The sequence below is a fragment of the Nematolebias whitei genome, chromosome 4, assembly GCF_014905685.2.
Source record: "Nematolebias whitei isolate Nwh7 chromosome 4, NemWhi1, whole genome shotgun sequence".
Taxonomy (NCBI): domain Eukaryota; kingdom Metazoa; phylum Chordata; class Actinopteri; order Cyprinodontiformes; family Rivulidae; genus Nematolebias; species Nematolebias whitei.
Genome location: NC_056501.1, coordinates 53,242,473 through 53,262,199, shown reverse-complemented (window position 1 = coordinate 53,262,199; position 19,727 = coordinate 53,242,473). Strand labels below are relative to the sequence as shown.

Genomic DNA, 19,727 nt, shown 5'->3' with positions numbered 1-19,727 from the left:
AATACAGGTCGGTGATGTCATCCTTGTATAAACTGGGTCTAAAACCAGCGCTGATGTTCCCAGCAAGACTTCGGATTACTAACACAGACGGTACCCGCACAACATTTGGCTCCGTGTCTGATGCTGAAAAGTTCATCCAAACTTTTAACAGTTCTGCCTGACTGATGGCTCTGGAGGTGCAGAGCTACAGAACGGATTCAGATAATGTATAAACGTTTAATTATTGAGGTTGTTGCAACTGGTCTATTTTCACCTCAGTAAGTAATAGACATTATTTTTGTTATGGGCTGTTCGGTGTTTGCCCAATTTTTTTCATTTTTCTATTTTTTTTTAATTAATGACAAGATTTTACTTTGGCTTGGTGGTTTTATTTGTGTTTAATATTACCTGTAAGGCGAGGAGGGGGAGAAGATTTATTTAGGTAGTAGTAGCATAGAGGTGTTACATTTAGAGAAGTTAGGTGTGCTGTTTGTTCCAGCAGCTATTTTCACCAGGGGGTTATTGGGAAGGGGTGGGGTGGGAAGTGGGGAGCTTACTGTCACTGTTAAAATTATGTTTTTCTTTTCGCTCAGCCAGGATGTATTTCTTTATTTGCCTGATACCTTGGCATTCTCTGTTCTGTTTTTTCTTTTTTATTATGAGTAATATGGCAGGCAACTTTAAAATGATTACCTGGAATGTTAAGGGTCTGAATCATCCCATTAAAAGGAAAAAGGCCCTCACACATATGAAAAATTTAGGTGCAGGAATTATGTTCCTTCAAGAAACTCATCTCAATAACCGAGATAGTATTCGTTTAAAGTGTGGGTGGGGCAGCTTTTTCATTCAACTTTTCAGGGTAAAGCCAGAGGAGTTGCAATACTTATTAATAAAAATATATCATTTACACCTGCAGTGGTGGTTGCTGATCCTAATGGAAGATATATTATTGTAACTGGAAAACTTTATAATGTGAATGTGACATTAGTTAATGTTTATGCTCCAAATTTTGATGATCCTCAATTTTTTTCTCGTCTCTTTAGGCTGCTCCCGAATTTAGATACTCATCCGCTGATTATGGGAGGGGATTTCAACTTATGTCTTGACCCTGTGCTGGACAGGTCTTCGGTTAAGCCGGGCTATATTGTATCCAAATCGGTAACGTATATAAAGTCCTTTCTTTCAGATTATGGTATATCAGATCTTTGGCGTCTTTTGCACCCTCAGGACAGACAATACTCTTTTTTTTCCCATGCCCATGGGAGCTACAGCAGGATTGATTATTTCTTTATTGATAATAAACTAACATCATACGTGCAGAACTGTGAATATCAACCCATAGTGGTGTCTGACCATGCTCCTCTCTCAATTGAATTTAGGATACCTGAAGTAGGGGCCCAAAGAAAGTACTGGCGGTTCAACTCCCTCCTGTTGTCTGATGAGAACTTTGTTAAATTTATGTCGAACCAGATCTCCCTTTTTTTAGAAATTAATATGACCCCAGATGTTTCAATTTCTACTGTCTGGGAAGCCTTCAAGGCATATATAAGAGGTCAGATAATATCCTTTGTGGCTAAGAAGAAAAGGGACTCTATGTCCAAGCAAATCGAACTCGAGAGTCAAATCGCAGACTTGGACAGCAGAAATGCACAAGCTCCATCCCAACAGTTGTATAAAGAACGCTGTAGGCTCCGTGCAGAACATAATTTAATTACATCTCAACCAATAGAATATTTACTGCTGAAAAATAGAAGTTATTCATATGAACATAGTGATAAAGCTGGGGAGGTTCTGGCAAGACAACTTAGGGGAGCAAGAGCCAAAATGACAATTGGTGGGATAACAGCTCAGGATGGCAGCATTATCACAGACCAGCAAGGAATAAATAAGGCCTTTCAATGTTATTATAATAAATTATATAGCTCTGATAACAGCTGTAATACTAATCTTTTGCAGAACTTTTTTGGACACTTGCCTATCCCCAACCTAAGCCCTGATCAAGTATCCTCTCTGGATTCACCTATTTCAGAGCAGGAGATTGTAGAGGCAATCAAATTATTACAACCCAAAAAATCACCTGGTCCAGATGGCCTGCCAAATGAGTTTTATGCAGCATTTTCTAAACAACTGGCTCCAATTTTGGCAAATATGTTTAGACACTCCTTTGGTAGAGGATCCCTTCCTTCTACCTTGAATCAAGCCTGTATAACACTATTGCTTAAAAAAGATAAAAACCCCACAGAATGTTCATCTTACAGGCCGATATCATTACTGAATAGTGATTACAAAATATTGGCAAAAGTGTTAGCCTGCCGCTTGGAGCGAATTTTACCGAGTGTCATATCTCCAGACCAGACAGGATTTGTCAAAAACAGACGCTCTTTTTATAATATACGTCGTTTATTGAATATCATGCATACCCCTAGTCAAAATGACTCTGAATGCCTTCTCTCCCTGGATGCAGAAAAGGCTTTTGATAGAGTGGAATGGACCTATATGTTTGAAACTTTGGAGAGATTTGGTTTTGGCAGGACATTTATATCGTGGGTTAAGCTATTGTATTTCTCGCCATCAGCCATGATTTTGACAAATAACTTCTATTCTAAACTATTTAGCTTGTTCCGCGGGACCCGGCAGGGCTGCCCACTTAGTCCTTTACTTTTTGTTTTGGCCATTGAGCCGTTGGCTCTGGCTATAAGGACACAGAGCAATATTAAGGGTATTACCAGGGGTAGGGTGGAGCATAAACTTTCTCTTTATGCTGACGACCTTTTGTTGTATGTGTCTGAGCCAGAACTGACTATCCCTCACATATCGACACTCCTCTCTCAGTTTGGAGAAATTTCTGGGTATAAAGTAAACATGCATAAGAGCAAACTTATGTCTTTGAATTCCAAATCCCTAGACTATATCACAAATAATACACCTTTTGAGATAGCTACTCATAGTTTTGTTTATCTGGGCATTACGATAACAAAGACATTTGAAGATCTTTACAAAAATAACTTTGATAAATTGCTTATTGATGTCCAGCAGGATTTAACTAAGTGGGCGGCCCTCCCCCTCTCTCTAATAGGCAAGGTAAATACAATCAAGATGTCAGTACTCCCTAAATTTATTTACCTCTTTCAGTGTCTCCCTGTTTTCATTCCGGGGGCTTATTTTAAAAAGCTAGATTCAGCCATTTTGACTTATATCTGGAATGGTAAAAAACCTCGTCTAAAAAGAGCCCACCTGCAAAAGTCAAAGCAAGATGGGGGTCTGGCTCTTCCTAATATTCGACACTACTATTGGGCAAGTAATTTGTATTGTATGTCCTTTTGGGTGTATTATAGTTCCAAAGATGGGGGTCCCATTTGGGTGGAGATGGAAAAGTCCCTCTGCTCCCCTTTATCTCTGCCAACTTTGATCGGCGGATCCTTACCCTTACCTCTAAATCGTATCTCTTCTAACCGTGTAGTCTATAACTCCCTCAAAATTTACTCACAATTTAGGAAACATTTTGGCCTTCATCAGTTAAGTTTTTCTAGTCCAATTGCGTTTAATAATCTTTTTCCTCCTTCACTGCAGGATGCTACTTTTAGTGGGTGGCGAAGTAAAGGTTTAAAAAATTTTAAAGATCTTTTTGTTGAAAACAAGTTTGCCTCTTTTCTGCAACTGTCTAATAAATATGATTTGCCAACCTCGCACTTTTTCAGATATTTACAGATTAGGCATTTTATTGCCTCATCCACTCCAAAATTTCCTGACAAACCTCTTGATAATGTAATCGATGAGCTGATGTCTTTTGATCCAACAAAAACTAAAGCAGTTACTTCTTTGATAAAGCTGATCTCTCATTTAGATTCCCAATCCTCTGTCATAATTAAACAATCCTGGGAGCAGGACCTTCAAATTACGAGTGAAGCAGTTTGGGCTGATGTTTTGAGGAAAATTCACTCATCTTCAATGTGTGCGAGGCACTCTCTTATTCAGTTCAAAGTGGTACACCGGGCACATTTGGATAAATCTAAACTGGCTAAAATTTACCCTCAAATTGACCCTATATGTGACAGATGTAGGTCGGAGGAAGCCACATTAGTGCATATGTTTTGGAGTTGCCCCAAGATACAGATATACTGGGCTGGTATCTGTGAAGCACTCTCAGCTGTTTTAGCAGTCCATATTACCCCAAACCCATTTATGCTGATATTTGGGATTACTCCTGAAGGATTAAGTTTACCTACGGGAGGAGGGAAGGTAATCGCTTTTTCAACTCTTCTGGCGCGTCGTTTAATTCTTCTTAGGTGGAAAGATGCTGCTCCACCCACAGTGTCAAGCTGGATAAAGGAGGTACTAATTAATCTAAAACTAGAGAAAATCAGGTGTGTGATGAAGGGCTCTGAAAATAGATTTTATAAAACTTGGAAATCTTTTATTACTTTTTTCAATGAACCCTCGACACAGGTCCAGGAATAACACGCTCTTAGGATTTTGGCTGAACGTAGACCCATAAATCTTGATAATGATGTTTGAACTGTTTTAATTGTTTTTGTGACATACCTTGTAGGGGACAGTATTTACTGGGGGGAGGGGTGCTGGGAGGGGGGAGGGGTTCTTTGGGTTTTTTTTTTTTTTTTCCTTGTATGTATGTTGTTTTTATTTGTTTCTATGTGGAAAATTAATAAATATATTAAACACTGAAAAATCTCTGTATGTGAAACGTCCATTTTTGTCAATAATATACATTTCTTATTGACTGCTGGGATAATCTCCTGCCCTCCAGCTTCCTGACAAGGATGACGTGAAGCAGAAAATTAATCAAATTAATGAATTAAAATGACCCATCACTGAAAATATTTAAATGGATTAATGTCCCTTTACTTCAAATTGTTCACATAAATGAGAAAAGACATCTGTAAGAAACATCTGTATTTTTTGTACATGACGTTGCATTTGGGTGACAGACATCTTTTCTAGATAGTTTATGCAGCAAGACTCAGAAGTTGTTCACAGTTTTTATAAATAACTGTAAGAGTTTACAGTGGCTAATAATAGGTCATTCGGTCTCAGTGTAGATATTATCACATAGATTACAATGTCATATTTACACGTTAGTGGATTACAGCTTGTCATGTTGAAAAAAATCTCATTCTTAGTTTCTCCAGCTTCCAACAACACGTGGACTACACATTATGATGATTCAAAATGAGACTTTGTTTACTGTGAAATCCAGTGGAGAAAGCACAACAAAAATGAAAAATACAACATAAAACATGTAAAAATCTTTGAAAACTTTGTTTACAAAATAAAAGCTTTTAAAAAGATAAAGCTGAAAAACCTTTCGTTTTAAAAAATGTGCTTTTGCCACAAAAACAATTACAGATATCAGCAAGGCCTCAAGATGATTCTCAGCAACACATTTTTCTCAAACATGTTTAGAGGTTTCTCCTTTTATGAAACTATATCACAATGAAATAAACTGATTTAATGAACTATGGTCCGTCCATAAAAAAGAAAGAAATGAGTTCATGCACTCTGTGTTTGTGTGGATTAAAGGCACCGGCCTTTACTTTCTTATCAAACATCAGTGTGTTGTAAACGGATGGTGCACGAACAGTTTCCCTTATTGACAAGTGTCACAGAAAAACAAGAGAGAGTCAAATAATGAAGGGAATGGCTCTACAGGTGGTTCCTTTACCCTGTGAGTGCATCTCAAGGAGGCAAGAAGTTTAAATACACTGAGGCCACTGAAGTTCTACATGTTCCTGGGACACCTGAAATCCAAGAACTGAAGTTCTGGGAAGGAATTTTCCCTGGAAGCAAATTCACAAAGTTTCTATTGTGAGTCTATCAGCATGTGCCATAAAAGTACACACAACAACAAACAGCTCAGAGTTTCTACAAGCACCACACAACCAGGCTTGTGAGCAGCTAGTCTTTCATTGTGAGATGTAGACAATGTCACTGCATAAATAAATAAAACTATAAATCATGGACAGCATGAAGACAGACTAGTCCAAAAGGTGAAACCACAAGAAATGCAGTTTGGTTTTCAGCTGGATGAGAAAAAGATGAAGTGGGTATAAAAGTGTCAAGATCCTTTAAAAAAAACAACTGAAGTTTGTGACGCTTTAAAAAAAGATGATAATTATTTCGAAACATTTCCCACTTTCTTCTTCTCTTGGCTGCCCCCTTTGTCACCACGACGGTGAACTAACTCTCATGAAGACTTAGCATTTGTTTTGACACCGGACGTCCTTCCTGACCAAACACACACCACTGGGCTCCACAGCCCTCTGAGTGGAGCGGAGAGCTGCCGACTGGGGCGCCCAGGTGAGAAGATGGTGGGGGTTAAGGTCCTTGCTCAGGAACCCAGCAGGGTGAGGGTGGCGGCAGGTGTGGGTGTTTCACTTTTCCCACACACATTTTGATGTTCTGGGGAGTTGAACCGGCGACCTTACGATCACAGGCCCACCTTCTCTAACCTTTGCACCACCACTCCCCTGGCCAAAACATTTCCCACTTTAAATGCGACAAACTGGAGATCTTGTATTGATCAAGTGAACAACAAACTTCTTTGTTTGAGGAATAAAAAGCTGCTTGTACGTGCGCACGTCTTTAAGTCAGTCTGTTGGAGCACCCTCTGACTGAATTACACCTTCCACCAGGTAAAGTGACTGTTATTGTGCTGCAGTGAGCTCACCAAGCATAAAAAGGACGTCTCTGTTGAAAGGTCGACGTCCAAAAAGGATACAAAAAATGTTTTTCAGCACTTTTGTGCTCTGGAACAGTAAAAAGTCACGGAGAAGCAGAGCTCCTGTGGATCAACAAGAACTGGACATGTCTTGAAAACTGATGAAAACACAAGAGCTAAGCTGTCCGGATGCTGAGAGACCTACAGCAACATTGAAGGACAAGTACTAGTTGTGTACTCCATGTGACAGTAATCTCCTGTAATCTGGACTGTTAATTCATATTGGATAAATTATAAAATGTTCCAACTGTTTTGTTGTGAGCTGAAATCTTAGCCTGTCAAGAACATGTGTGAGTTCATTTGAAGACATGAAGACTCCCTGCAGTCTGATAAGTGAACAATGAAAGCCGTCATTAAATTAAAGAATTAGTTTAAAGGTGTGTACACTTATGCTACCTTCTGTGTTTTATTTTTCCTTTTCCTCTAGAGGATTTGTTTGTTTTTCAGATGAAGTGAACAAGATATACGTATGTCCACTGAAGTTGGGAAAAGTTCGGAAACGATTGATGAAATGATGGTTGTGTCTACAGTTCGACAGTGTAAAAGGTGTAAGGACTTTTATATCCTGTAAGGAACATACAGTAGTAAGGAAGCAACGAACCAGGACAAATACAGATGGACAACAAAAAAGCTGTTGGAACTGATGATTGTGTGAAATGAAATATTTAAGAAAACAGCAAACACTAAAGTCTGTAGTTATGACTTGAATGAAAAGATTTTTCTTCAATAAGACTGAGATGTATTTGTCAAGACGTACTGTAACTTTTTTTAAAATAACAGTCAACAGTCTTTAGTGCACTTATGCAAGAATTCAGCTGTATAGTTTGGTTTCTTGAAGACGACACATTGACAATGTTAATGTCTTTCAGTGGTGGGGGGAGATGAGCTTCTAAATTTGATGATTTTGTTTTGTCTTTAAAAGTTCAATCAAAGAAAAATTCTCTTTTTTAGATGAAAACTACTCAGTTTTGTCTGCTTCAACCACATGAAATGTAAGAGGAGTTGCATGCGTGCAGAACAGAAAGAAGACGTGTGGACATGTAAAGAGAAGCCCAACAGCTTTGTTGTTTTCAGATTCACCATCTGTCTGAACAATGCAGTGTCCTCCACCCTTCCCTGTGCAGCATGAAGAGAAATGGAAGCATGAAAGATTTTCAGTCAGATCTTCATCTTTATCATCTTTGTTGCTGTTGACAGCAGCAGTCCTAGAGCAACAGGAGGAAGCAGTGTTCAGCAGCTGCTCTGGGGAGGTTGTGCGTGGATCAGTCTTCTTGTCACCGGTGTTTGCTCTGAGCCATGAACAGCAGCACCTTGCGGATTCCACTGAGGCGATCTTTCAGGGAAGTGAGGGCGAGGAATGGTAGCTGGGCTCGACCCTCCAGAGGAAGAACGGCAAGTAACCACCAGCACCATGAGGGACCATTGGGACTGGCCTGTAAAACACAGAAACAACCCATCACTCAGGAGACAATGATTCTGACTGTGGCCCAACAGGCTTACTGTGACTGAGCCAGCTCTGACTCAAAACAACTGAAAACAGAGTGCGTTGCCTTAAAGCTCAGCTCTCTTCACCACAATGGACCAGTACAGAGTCCGCAGTGCTGCAGATGCTGCACCAATACGTCTGTCAATTTCACGCTCCATTCTTCCCTCACTCGTGAACAAAACCCTGAGATACTTGAACTCCTCCACTTGAGGCAGAACCTCACCCTCAACCTGAAGAGAGCAATCCACCCTTTTCTGGTTGAGGACCATGGCCTCAGATTTGGAGGTGCTGATTCTCATCCCAGCTTCTTCACACTCTGCTGTGAACCACTCCAGCAAGAGCTGAAGGTCACGGCATGATGAACAACAGGACCACATCTGCAAAGAGGAGAGATTGAATCCTGAGTCCACCGAATCAGAAACCCTCTGCCCGCTGGTTGCACCAAGAAATTCTGTCCATAAAAGTTATGAACAGAATCGGTGACAACGAGAAGCCCTGGTGGAGTCCAACGTCCACCCTGAAGGAGTCCGAAATACTACCGGCAACGCAAACCAAACTCTCGCACTGAATGTATAGGGACTGAACAGCCCGTAACAACAGACCCCCAATCCCATACTCACGGAGCACCCCCCACAGTGTACCCCCAGGAATACTGTCAAATGCCTTCTCCAAGTTCACAAAACACGTAGACTGGATGGGCAAACTCCCATGACCCCTCGAGGACCCTAGTGAGGATAAAAAGCTGATCTAGTGTTCCATCGACAGCACGGAACCCACATAGTTCCTCTTGGATCTGAGGTTCGACCAACGATCGGACTTGCTTCTCCAGTACCCCTGAATAGACCTTACCAGGGAGGCTAAGGAGAGTGATGCCCCATAATTGGAGCACAGGGTGAATCTCATCCACTCCCAGAGCCCTGCCGCCTCAGAGCTTTTTAACTACCTCGGTGACCTCAGCTGCAGCTATGGACGGATCAACCCCAAAGTCCCCTGACTCAGTTTCCTCCATAGAAGACGTGCTGGTGGGATTGAGAATGTCCGAGAAGTATTCCTTCCATCTCTCGACAATGTCACTGGTTGAGGTCAACAGCATCCCTCCTTCACTGAACACAGTGTTAATAAAGTGCTGCTTTGAGTCTAACTTCATCGAAGACTCTCATCTTCAGCAAGCATGAAGGCAACAGTAGGAAGGAAAAACTCTGTCATGAGGAAATTGGAAAACAAACTAAAAAAAATACATAAATACATTTGTGTCTGTGTACCTGAAGTTCAGAGTCCTTCTCAGGCATAGGTCCAAAATGTCCTTCAATGCGTTGTCTCTGCTCAACCTTCAGAGAATTGACCCAAACCAGAGCCTGCTCATACACAGCATCATGGAGAGACTGCAACTCACACTCTGCATCTCCATCCACCTGTACACACATAGACATTTGAACATCTTATGATCTTACTATCTAGAGCCAGACATATCTCTCCGTTTTATCACAGCCCTACCACCAGCGTACCTTCACATCCTCCACGTACTCTATATCAGCTGTGTTGTACCCATCCCTCTCACGGTGCTGAATGACCTTAAACCTTCTTCCACCAATTGTGTCCACTACTGAACGGCCATCGGAAAAAAATCTGACATCACGGATCTCCAACAGACACCCATAGTCTGCAAATCTGGAGGCAGAAGAACGATCAAATTATATCTTTTTCTTTGTTACATCAATTAAAATAAAACATGTAACTATGTAGATGCGTTGCGGTCATACTAACCCTTTGAGACAGTCTTCTAGACACATGCCAAAGCAATTGGTTCCTGTCTCCATGCACCTGCGAATCATCAGTCTGTAGCAGGGCTCGAAGATATGGAGAGGACAGGGCACAGTGGGGAAGGCCATGGTGCACACAAATATAGGCACGTTCTTGTTAAGACTGCATAGAACATGAATAAAAGATTCTCAGTTTTACTTTAAGACACCCTCTAAAGGAATGTTCTTTAAAAACATTAACACCCTTATCAACTCTGCTTCAACTGCAACTAACTCTGAGGTTCAACATAAAAAATTCACACCATGTCTTCATCAGTTTAAGAACTTTTATTTACTGGAAACAGGTGTGTGTCAGCCTGAAGGAACAGTGATGCCTGACATAATGGAATCTAGGGGTGGGCGATATGGCTCAAATACAATATTGTGATATTTCAGAGCATTCTGACAATAACGATAAATTTTGTGATATAACAAAAAACAAACAAAAAAACAAAAATCATAGTTATTCATTTGACAAAATTAACTTAACATTTTGTTCTGCAGTATTATATAAAACTAGCAAAAAACAGTGCAGCCTTGGCTGTTGCTGAGGCAAAGCACGGATGTGGGAGGAGTTCGGTGAGACCTTGGATAGAGACTCTCGGTCAGCTTCGAGGAGATTCTGGCAAACCATCATGCGGCTGAGGAGAGGAAAGCAGCTCTTTACTAACACTGTGTTCAGTGAAGGTGGGGTGCTGTTGACCTCAACCAGTGATGTCATCGGGAGGTGGAAGGAATACTTCTCTGACCTTCTCAATCTCACCAGCACATCTTCCATGGAGGAAGTTGAGACAGGGGACTTTGGAGTTGATCCGTCCATAACCGTGGCTGAGGTTGCCGAGGGACTTAAAAAGTTCAGAGGTGGCAGGGCTCCGGGAGTGGATGAGATTCACCCTGATTTCCTTATGGCTCTGGATGTTGTGGGGCTGTCTTGGCTGACATGCCTTTGAAACGTCGCGTGGACATCGGGGGCAGTGCCACTGGACTGGCAGACTGGGGTGGTGGTTCCCCTCTTCAAAAAGGGGGACCGGAGGGTGTGCTCCAATTATAGGGGCATCACTCTCCTTAGCCTCCCTGGTAAGGTCTATTCAGGGGTACTGGAGAAGCGAGTCCGATCGTTGGAGGAACAATGTAGGTTCCGTGCTGGCCGTAGAACACTGGATCAGCTCTTTAGCCTCACTAGGGTCCTTGAGGGGTCATGGGAGTTTGCCCATCCAGTCTACATGTGCTTTCTGGACTTGGAGAAGGCATTCGACCGTGTTCCTTGGGTACACTGTGGGGGGTGCTCCGCGAATATGGGATTGGGGGCCCTTTGTTACGGGCTGTTCAGTCTCTATACAAGCGGTGCGAGAGTTCGGTTCGCATTGCTGGCAGTAAGTCGTACCCCTTGAGGGTGGGAGTTGGGCTCCACCAGGGCTGCCCGTTGTCACAGATTCTGTTCATAACTTTTATGGACAGAATTTCTCGGTGCAGCCAGCTGGCAGAGGGTTTCCGGTTTGGTGGCCTCAGGATTCCATCTCTGCTTATTGCAGATGATGTAGTCCTATTGGCGTCATCGTGCCATGATCTTCAGCTCTCACTGGAGCAATTCCCAGCAGAGTGTGAAGCGGCTGGGATGAGAATCAGCACCTCCAAATCTGAGGCCATGGTCTTCAACCGGAAAAGGGTGGATTGCTCTCTTCAGGTCGAGGGTGAGGTTCTGCCTCAAGTGGAGGAGTTCAAGTATCTCAGGGTTTTGTTCACGAGTGAGGAAAGAATAGAGCGTGAGATTGACAGACGTATTGGTGCAGCATCTGCAGCACTGCGGACTCTGTACCAGTCTGTTGTGGGGAAGAGAGAGCTGAGCTGTAAGGCAAAGCTTTTTGTTTACCGCTTGGTCTACGTTCCTACCCTCACCTATAGTCATGAGCTCTGGGTAGTGACCGAAAGAATGAGATTGTGGATACAGGTGGTTGAAATGAGTTTTCTCCGCAGGGTAGCTGGACTCTCCCTTAGAGATAGGGTGAGAAGTTCAGTTATTCGGGACAGACTCGGAGTAGAACTGCTACTCCTCCACATTGAGAGGAGCCAATTGAGGTGGTCCGGGCATCTGGTAAGGATTCATTCTGCCCCCTGGGCGCCTCCCTAGAGAGGTGCTTTGGGCATGTCCAACAGGGAGGAGACCCCGGGGAAAACCCAGGACACGCTGGAGAGACTATGTCTCTCATTTGGCCTGGGAACACCTTGGAATCCTCCCAGAAGAGCTGGAAGAGGTGGCTGTGGAAAGAGATGTCTGGGCCTCCCTGCTCAAGCTGCTGCCCCACGCAACCCGACTTCGGAATAAGCGGAAGATAATGGATGGATGGATGGATAAAAAAACAAGGGTTAATTTTACTGAAATTACTTTATTTAGTAAAGTATTCCATCTCAAAGTATAAAAATAAAAAATAAAAATGATTCTTCTGTTATTTAGATTGAAAAAGTCTGCACAAAATATAGATCACCAAAATCTACCACAAAAACTAAAGTGCAGGTGCAGTTTCCCCAAAATAACTAATAAAATGAAGCTTAAGATCTGTTGAGCATAAATGTAATGTACAAAATATATGTTGCCTTTAAATGAGCTATAACTTCCAAAACTCGTGACAATGTGATCAGCTGACCCTGAAGCCTGTGCTGTTTCAGCTTCCTCACAGGAATGATTCCATTTCTCTGACTGCTCTGATTTGATTCTCTGCCTCTTGGTCCATGGACTGTGGAACTCAAGAGACAGACCTGCGCGTGTTTGTACTGGCAGTTTAGAGCCGGGGGGACCCAGCCGAACTGCGCCTGCACCGGCAGCCCAGAGCGAGGTGGGGAGAGAGAAAAATGCTGAGCTGCGCTGGTGGGGGGAGGGAGAGACAGTTGAGCTGTCACTGTCTGTACCTGCAGTTTAGAGCTGCATGGAGAAACTCAGCCAAGCTGTGCGTTGTTTGTTTTTAGCATTTTTGCTAGCTAGTATTGTGCACAGCTAATTAGAGTTATGCCAGTACAGACAGGTGGATTGGGGGGGGGGGGGGGCAGTTCAGTTCGGTAGTTTGGCATGCTCGGTTCTGTTAACGGGGCAGGGCAAACACCGACGTAATTACGTCATGAAATTAGCATATCATGATATCTTTATTTTCCCGGGCAAGCTTTTTTGACTGGTATTATCGTAAACGATATGATATGGCCCAGCCCAGCCCTAATGGAATCTAAAGGTTCCACATAGTCGGGCGGACCTCAGTCGGCGGAGGTATGCACGTACCAGATTAGACTCGAAGCAGGCACCTGCAGGGCATGTCCTTGCAAAGATTAATTTTCACGACCGTGTATGCGTACTTGGTGTTGCGCAATAAACTGCCCGGCGACTGACTGTTTTGTATGCGACACCAATGTATTAAATTCCCCTTCTTCATCCCTGGTCTGGTTTAATGGCCTTTTCTTTTCTTTTGTTTTTTCCAAGAGGCAAGCGATCTCTTCCTCCTTGTCCTTAACATGTGTTTTTTTGTCTTTCAGATACACCTGGACTTATACCTGGACCTACCATTCTGTGTTCGTCTGTCTCTCCTTCCTGTCCTCTCAACCAGCCGGTCAAAGCAGATGGCCGCTTGTCCTGAGCCTGGTTCTGCTTGAGGTTTCTTCCTTTTAAAAGGGAGTTTTTCCTTTCCACTGTTGCCACTGTGCTTGCTCAGGATGGGAGACTGCATCGAAGCCAAGATTCATCTTGTCTGCTGGATTCCTTAGATAGAGAACTACTAATTGGCTTTTATGTATGTGAATGTTTCTGTAAAGTGCCCTGAGACAACTTTGTTGTGATTTGGTGCTATATAAATAAACTGAATTGAATTGTCCATTGATGCCATGACTGAAATTGTGAGAAATGAAGGAATTTGTCATGAGAGAATTAAAATCAGGCCCTGTGTGGCTGCGGGAGGGTCTGAAGATTTCCTGATGAGCTGGTCTGATGTGTGGGCTGCAGGGTCAGCACTCCGTTTGTTTTATTTCTTAGAACTTTTCATTAACAACATATAAACACAGACCACCACTGCTGCTGGGCTACCAGCTCTCATTTTTTGTGTTTGTTTTTTTGCAACCTGTCAATCAATCCAGTAGGCGTGTCAGCAAATTGGCAAACTCAATTTGTCCCAAAGGTAAATGCCCCTTGCCTGCGGAGCCGGGCTTCAGCCGGTCAGGGTGTACGCTCGACATCTGCGGACAGTGCGCACAGTTTCCGCAGGGACTGAGGTCTGCCCAAGTCTGTGGGAGCCTTAAAAGGTCAGAGAGTCAGTAAAGTAGGTCAGCAGGTAAAATTAGACAAAGATATTTATAGAGTTTATCCAAACTTCAGCACCTCAGACTTAGGAAGTCTCTTGGATGAGAGACGAAACGTTTCTATATTTTTTTGCTTTGTTTTATTTTATTTTATTTTTTTTTGAATGTCCAGAGGACCAGATTGAACTTTTTTGGATTTTTCTACCTGGATTATTGAGCATACATCAGGATATTATAGAGTTTATGTTTGACACAAGACACAGCAGACAGAATCGTAACTGCAGATAATGTTTCTTTTTTTGTGTGTGCGTGGTCGTTCAGATTATAATTTAAATGCAACCTCCATCAGATTCAAGTGCTAACAATCTATGGTCCTGAAGTGTCCCACAAATGCAGAAAAAAGATGGGGTAAGGTAGGGCAGCCAACTTTGACCCAGAAAGTTGCAGGTTCAACTCCCTGCCACATGCTGTGGTGTCCTTGAGCAATACACCTAACCCCCAATTGCTTCCCAGGCACTTACATAGCTGCCCACTGCTCCACCTGGGTGTATCTCAGGTGTGAAGGGCTAAATGCAGAACTAATTTCACCATTGTGTGAAAACATACAGTGATGACAACACATACCGGGGTGGTACTTTTGTTCTATATATGGAAAAAGACACGATGTCACACACAGTACACTGTTTATGGAAATAAATATGAATGCTACATGTTAGCACATGTGTATTGATTCTGAAGTTGTTATGCAATCAGAATCGATTGAATTATTATCGTCCAAGCTTGTTTAGTCCTGTTTATATTTGATCTTGCCGCTTCCTGTCTACTCAGGTGCAGGAACTGCACTTCTGGAACAGGAGTGACTAAGAAGAGGACAGAAACCAACTCAAGTATCCATTCCATCACGTTAGTATCTATATGATCCCACACAAACATTGATATCATGTGTTGGTGTAGATTCTCAGTCATCCGGGACATGGCAAATCTAGAAAGTTAAAAAAAAGCAACTGGACTTCTGTTCTGTAGCTTTAAGACATTTTGGTTAAATGAGGGCACAGATTGTGTTGTAAAGCGTTTTGAGTATCTTGATTAGATAGAAAGGTGCTAAATAATGTCTATTTATTATTTACATACAAAGTTCCAAGCACCATTGTGTGGAAGTGACTTTCGTATCATTATATCAGTATTCAGATCAATCCACATACCTCTTTTTTTTAATGACATAAAAGTCAGATGAAATGTAATATGACCATTCAGACTGAGGTCATTTTGAAAAACATCAGATAAGTTCCAGATTCAGTACCATGTATGAAAAAGACCTGGGTCAGATTTGAAAAAAATAATAATTTAAAAAATGGATTGGTCACTAATGTGATGGACTTGCGACCTGTCCAGGGTGTACCCTGCCCCTCGCACAGTGATTGCTGGACATAGGCACTGGTGATCCCCGTGACCCAAAATGGAAGAAGTGGGTAAAAGATAATGGATGGATTGGTCACTATCAGACTGTTTACAAAAAATCTAATCTGAGTCACATATGGGCAAAAAAAAAAAAAAATCAGATTTGGGCCACATTTGCCTGCAGTGTAAACTTATGATGTCAGCTAAACTCACTTGGAAAGTTCAGCCATCTCCTCCAGGTGGACTCTTTGTCTTTCCATGAACTCAGAGGGAAGATACTTCGATATCAGCTTTTTCATTATTTCTGTCTTACAGCACTGCCTCTGAACCAAGTACTGAAGAGAGACACAAAGGGACAATCAATAAATCAAAGAAATATTTTCCTTGGAAGAAATTAAGTCAAGCCTACATTTATTTCTATGACACATTTAAAAAACAAAAATGTTTGAAAGCAGGTAAGGAAAATGTATGAGTGGATGGATGGATTTGCAATTAAATAATCAAGGGATAAAAGGTCAGTGATAAAAAGATGGATTTCAGCATCAGTATAAATTGATCAATGTTCTGTAAGAGAATATCTTGTTGCATGCTCAATAATCCAGGCAGAAAAATCTAAAAAAAAGTTAAGTCTGGTCCTCTGGACGTTCAAAAAACAAAAACAAAAAAAAGTGCAGAAACGTTTCGTCTTTCATCCAAAAGACTTCTTCAGTCAGAGGAGCTGTGCCATTTATGACTGAGCTGAAAACAGCACCTCAGACTGAAGAAGTCTTTCGGATGAGAGACGAAACTTTTCTACACTTTTTTTTGTTTATGTTTTTTGAACGTCCAGAGGACCAGACTTAACTTTTTTTAGATTCTGTAAGAGAACTATTGTTGTAATTGGCACTTTAAACTGGTAAACTGAACTTAACTGAATTGAATTGCTTTATATAAATAATTGCAATATGATACGTTTACATGACTTTCATGGCAGTAAGCAATAATTTAAAGAAAGAGGAGCCTAATATGAAGGCTTGAGGTACCCCACAACATGTTAGATTTGATTTCAGGCATCATGCTTGGACTCAGGGGAAGTGCATCATACCTCAGATAGCTCTTCTTTACAAAGGGGACACTTTGGATTGTGGTCCAGACATCTCTCCAGACACTGAAGACAAAACGTGTGACCACACGGCGTTGTCACCGGCTCGTAGAAAAGTCTGGAGGGGAAACACATGTAAAGGTAATTAATTATTAATTGAGTTAACAGTGAGTTATAACCCTTTCACCCTACCCATGTATATGGGTGAAATAAAGCTCACCTCATACACAGAGAACACTCCAGATCTGTTGGGTCCATGAGGTCAGTTGACACAGAACTCAAAGACTCAGACTCATGTACTGGCTCTGCATGGCAAGGTTGTCAAACAGTGAATGACATAACACAGATCTAAGGACATTATGTGTACGCTCCTGGTGGTATGCTCACCAGACTTTGATTTCTTCTGACGTCCCTTGGTCCCCTGTTCCTCCTCCGTGTTCCTTCGTTTCCGTTTCAGGAGAAGACAGTCATGAATCTTCATGGTTTCAGAGATTTCTTGACTCCTCTTTGACACCTCAGGTACAGATAGAGGAGATTCTGAAGACCAAAAGCCAGGACTGAGGGTCTGAGGGACACACACAGGTGCAAGACAGGGTTAACAGTTTAGTGGAAAGAACAAAACAAGCTGCGAGCCCCCTGTGCTACGGGCCGTACCAACTGTCAGTGTTAGAGCATTTATCACCTGTACTGGGGAAGTGAGGCTGCTTTTGATGTGTGCTCTGGAAGACAGGATGTTGGAATGGTCTGAGATGGGTCCAGGGACCTGATCTGTGACTGGTGCCAGGATCTCACTGAGGAGCTGAGGGAATGAAACAAACAATGAAGGAGGTACTCTTATTATCACAATTGTGTGCAAATGCAAAGACATAAAATATTTGATAAGAAACAAACTAAAAACAACAACAACCTTGTGAGCCTCTGTTTTGGCCAGTCTACAGTCCGGCTCTATGGAGAGGCAGATCAGGTACTCTCTCAGAGCCTCTTCAATCCTTCCAAATGACACCAGGGCCTGAGCCTTACAAACATGACCCTGAAGTCAAAGGGAAAGAAATATCACTTTATGTTCAAACTGCAAGCTAAACAACCAATACTTCATCACTCTGCTTTACCTTGGACCAGAGGGGCATGAGTCTGCAGGCCATTTCTGCATCCATCAGAGCCTTTTCATGGTGCTTCAGACTGGAGTGGATCTGAGACCGGTTACTGAATAGGATGTGGTCAGTGGGTGCTGAAGAAAACCACAGGGAGGACCATTATTAGAATAGATGGGGGGTGTAATTAAGAAGAGTCCAAGCTGCACCTTTAATCTATTTTCAGTTTTCTATCTTCAGTTAGTCACTTTTAAGTGTCAAGATTAAGTTGATTTTGTTTCTTTGGGACCATGTATAACAGCAATACACTCTTTCACACCTAATAGTCCGGTAGACTCGGTTCGGTTCGGGACCAATATTCATGACCTTTTGTTACATTTGAGCTGGTGCGTTTGCATTCACACTGCACTGTGCAGTCGAGCCAACTTGTTGAACCAACCTGTTCCCCAACTCGCCTGTGGGGGCGATGCACCAAGAACTACTGAGAGAAACAACACAAAAACCTCTGAAGACACTTCTTCTTCTTCTGGAAATAAAAACGGAATGGCATCAAGTTGTAGCGGTTTTAGGAGTTATATTTTGTAATTTTTCAACAATGGACTCAGCATGAGCAGAAGATGAGGCAGAAGACCATGGAGAATATTGTTTTTCACACAAGGCAGCTGACGGCTCCATATGAGGTCAGAGAAATGTGTGTTTGTTTGCCCTGCGCTGTACTCCACTTCTTGCTTGTGGAGCGGGGCTCAGTCTGTTTACATTCACACTGTACTCCAACCACACTGGAGTTCTCTTCTACCGGACCCAGACCTAGGTTTTAGCCCGGGCCAGAGTTCGCCTTTTTGTTCCGTGACAGAGTTCGATGGCGTGTTCACACCTCCCTAAACGAACCGGACTTTCTAGGAAAACAAGCTAGAGTTCATGACAACAGCGCTGGTGTGAACGCACCCTAAAGAGGTAGTGTCATTATGTCACATTTAGCCAACAGCTGTTTTTATCCGCAACTCCTGGACAATAACAATAAATATATACAGAATATAAAACAATCAATACCACCAACAGGGAATCAGAGGCTAAAACCACAACAGCAAATAAAAAAATACTAATTACTGCTAACACATACTTAATTCAAGTATTAAAAAAATTAAAACAGTTCTTTAGCTACTAGAACAATGTAGCAACACTTAAAAAACATAATTACGTTGATGAGTCTATCATACAGTATCTTACTGATACGGCTGAGTACCGAACCGAAGTTCTTTTATGGCACCGACCGAACTTAACCAGTTGGTGTATGTATTGAAATGTCTCTCTTCTTTCGGTGTCAAGTTTCGGTATTGGCTGTAACGTGTCACGTGGTTTCAGCATGCAGGCAGGCAAAACACCAGACATATGACAAACAGACTACACCCAGATTACACCCAGAGCTGTATAGAGCTGCCGTACCAAATCTATGTATAATTATGTCTTTGGTGCTGGTGACGCCCACAGACGGGTTCATGTGTGCAGCGAGTGTTGTCGAATGGCTTAGACAACACGCGCTGCAGAAAGTTGTCTGTGTTTTTCTGCGAGGAGAGAGGAGTTCAGCAGCCTCCCCTTCCTCCTCTCAGCATTAGTCAGCCTGTGAGTAGAGCCTGAACGTCCTGAATCATTATCTCCACGACTGGACTCTTCATCAAAGAACTCCGAGGACGGCTCTGTGTGCTTCAGCTGGTGAGTTTATGTTTGTTAGCGTAACTGCAGCTTAACACGTACATCGCGGTGAAATAAATTATGATCCATGTAACGCTAACTTTAAGATATTAGTGTGTAAATTTATTTTATGTATGTAGCTAGCTAAACTCAGAAGCTAACTAAAGATTGACAGTAACATAAATCTTAGCTTGTA

General features: G+C 42.2%; 1 protein-coding gene across 1 annotated transcript; it reads right to left on the bottom strand.

Moving 5' to 3' along the window:
* Window positions 1-7,989: 7,989 nt before the first annotated feature.
* LOC119409179 (LON peptidase N-terminal domain and RING finger protein 3-like) lies at window positions 7,990-19,470 on the bottom strand (the record flags this gene model as incomplete). Its single annotated transcript, XM_037676039.1, has 12 exons — window positions 7,990-8,148; window positions 9,464-9,613; window positions 9,707-9,869; window positions 9,966-10,124; window positions 15,884-16,005; window positions 16,755-16,869; window positions 16,972-17,056; window positions 17,139-17,316; window positions 17,434-17,550; window positions 17,659-17,781; window positions 17,861-17,979; window positions 19,461-19,470. Coding segments are annotated over 12 exons (1,500 nt in total), but the record flags the coding sequence as incomplete, so codon positions are not given.
* Window positions 19,471-19,727: the final 257 nt, after the last annotated feature.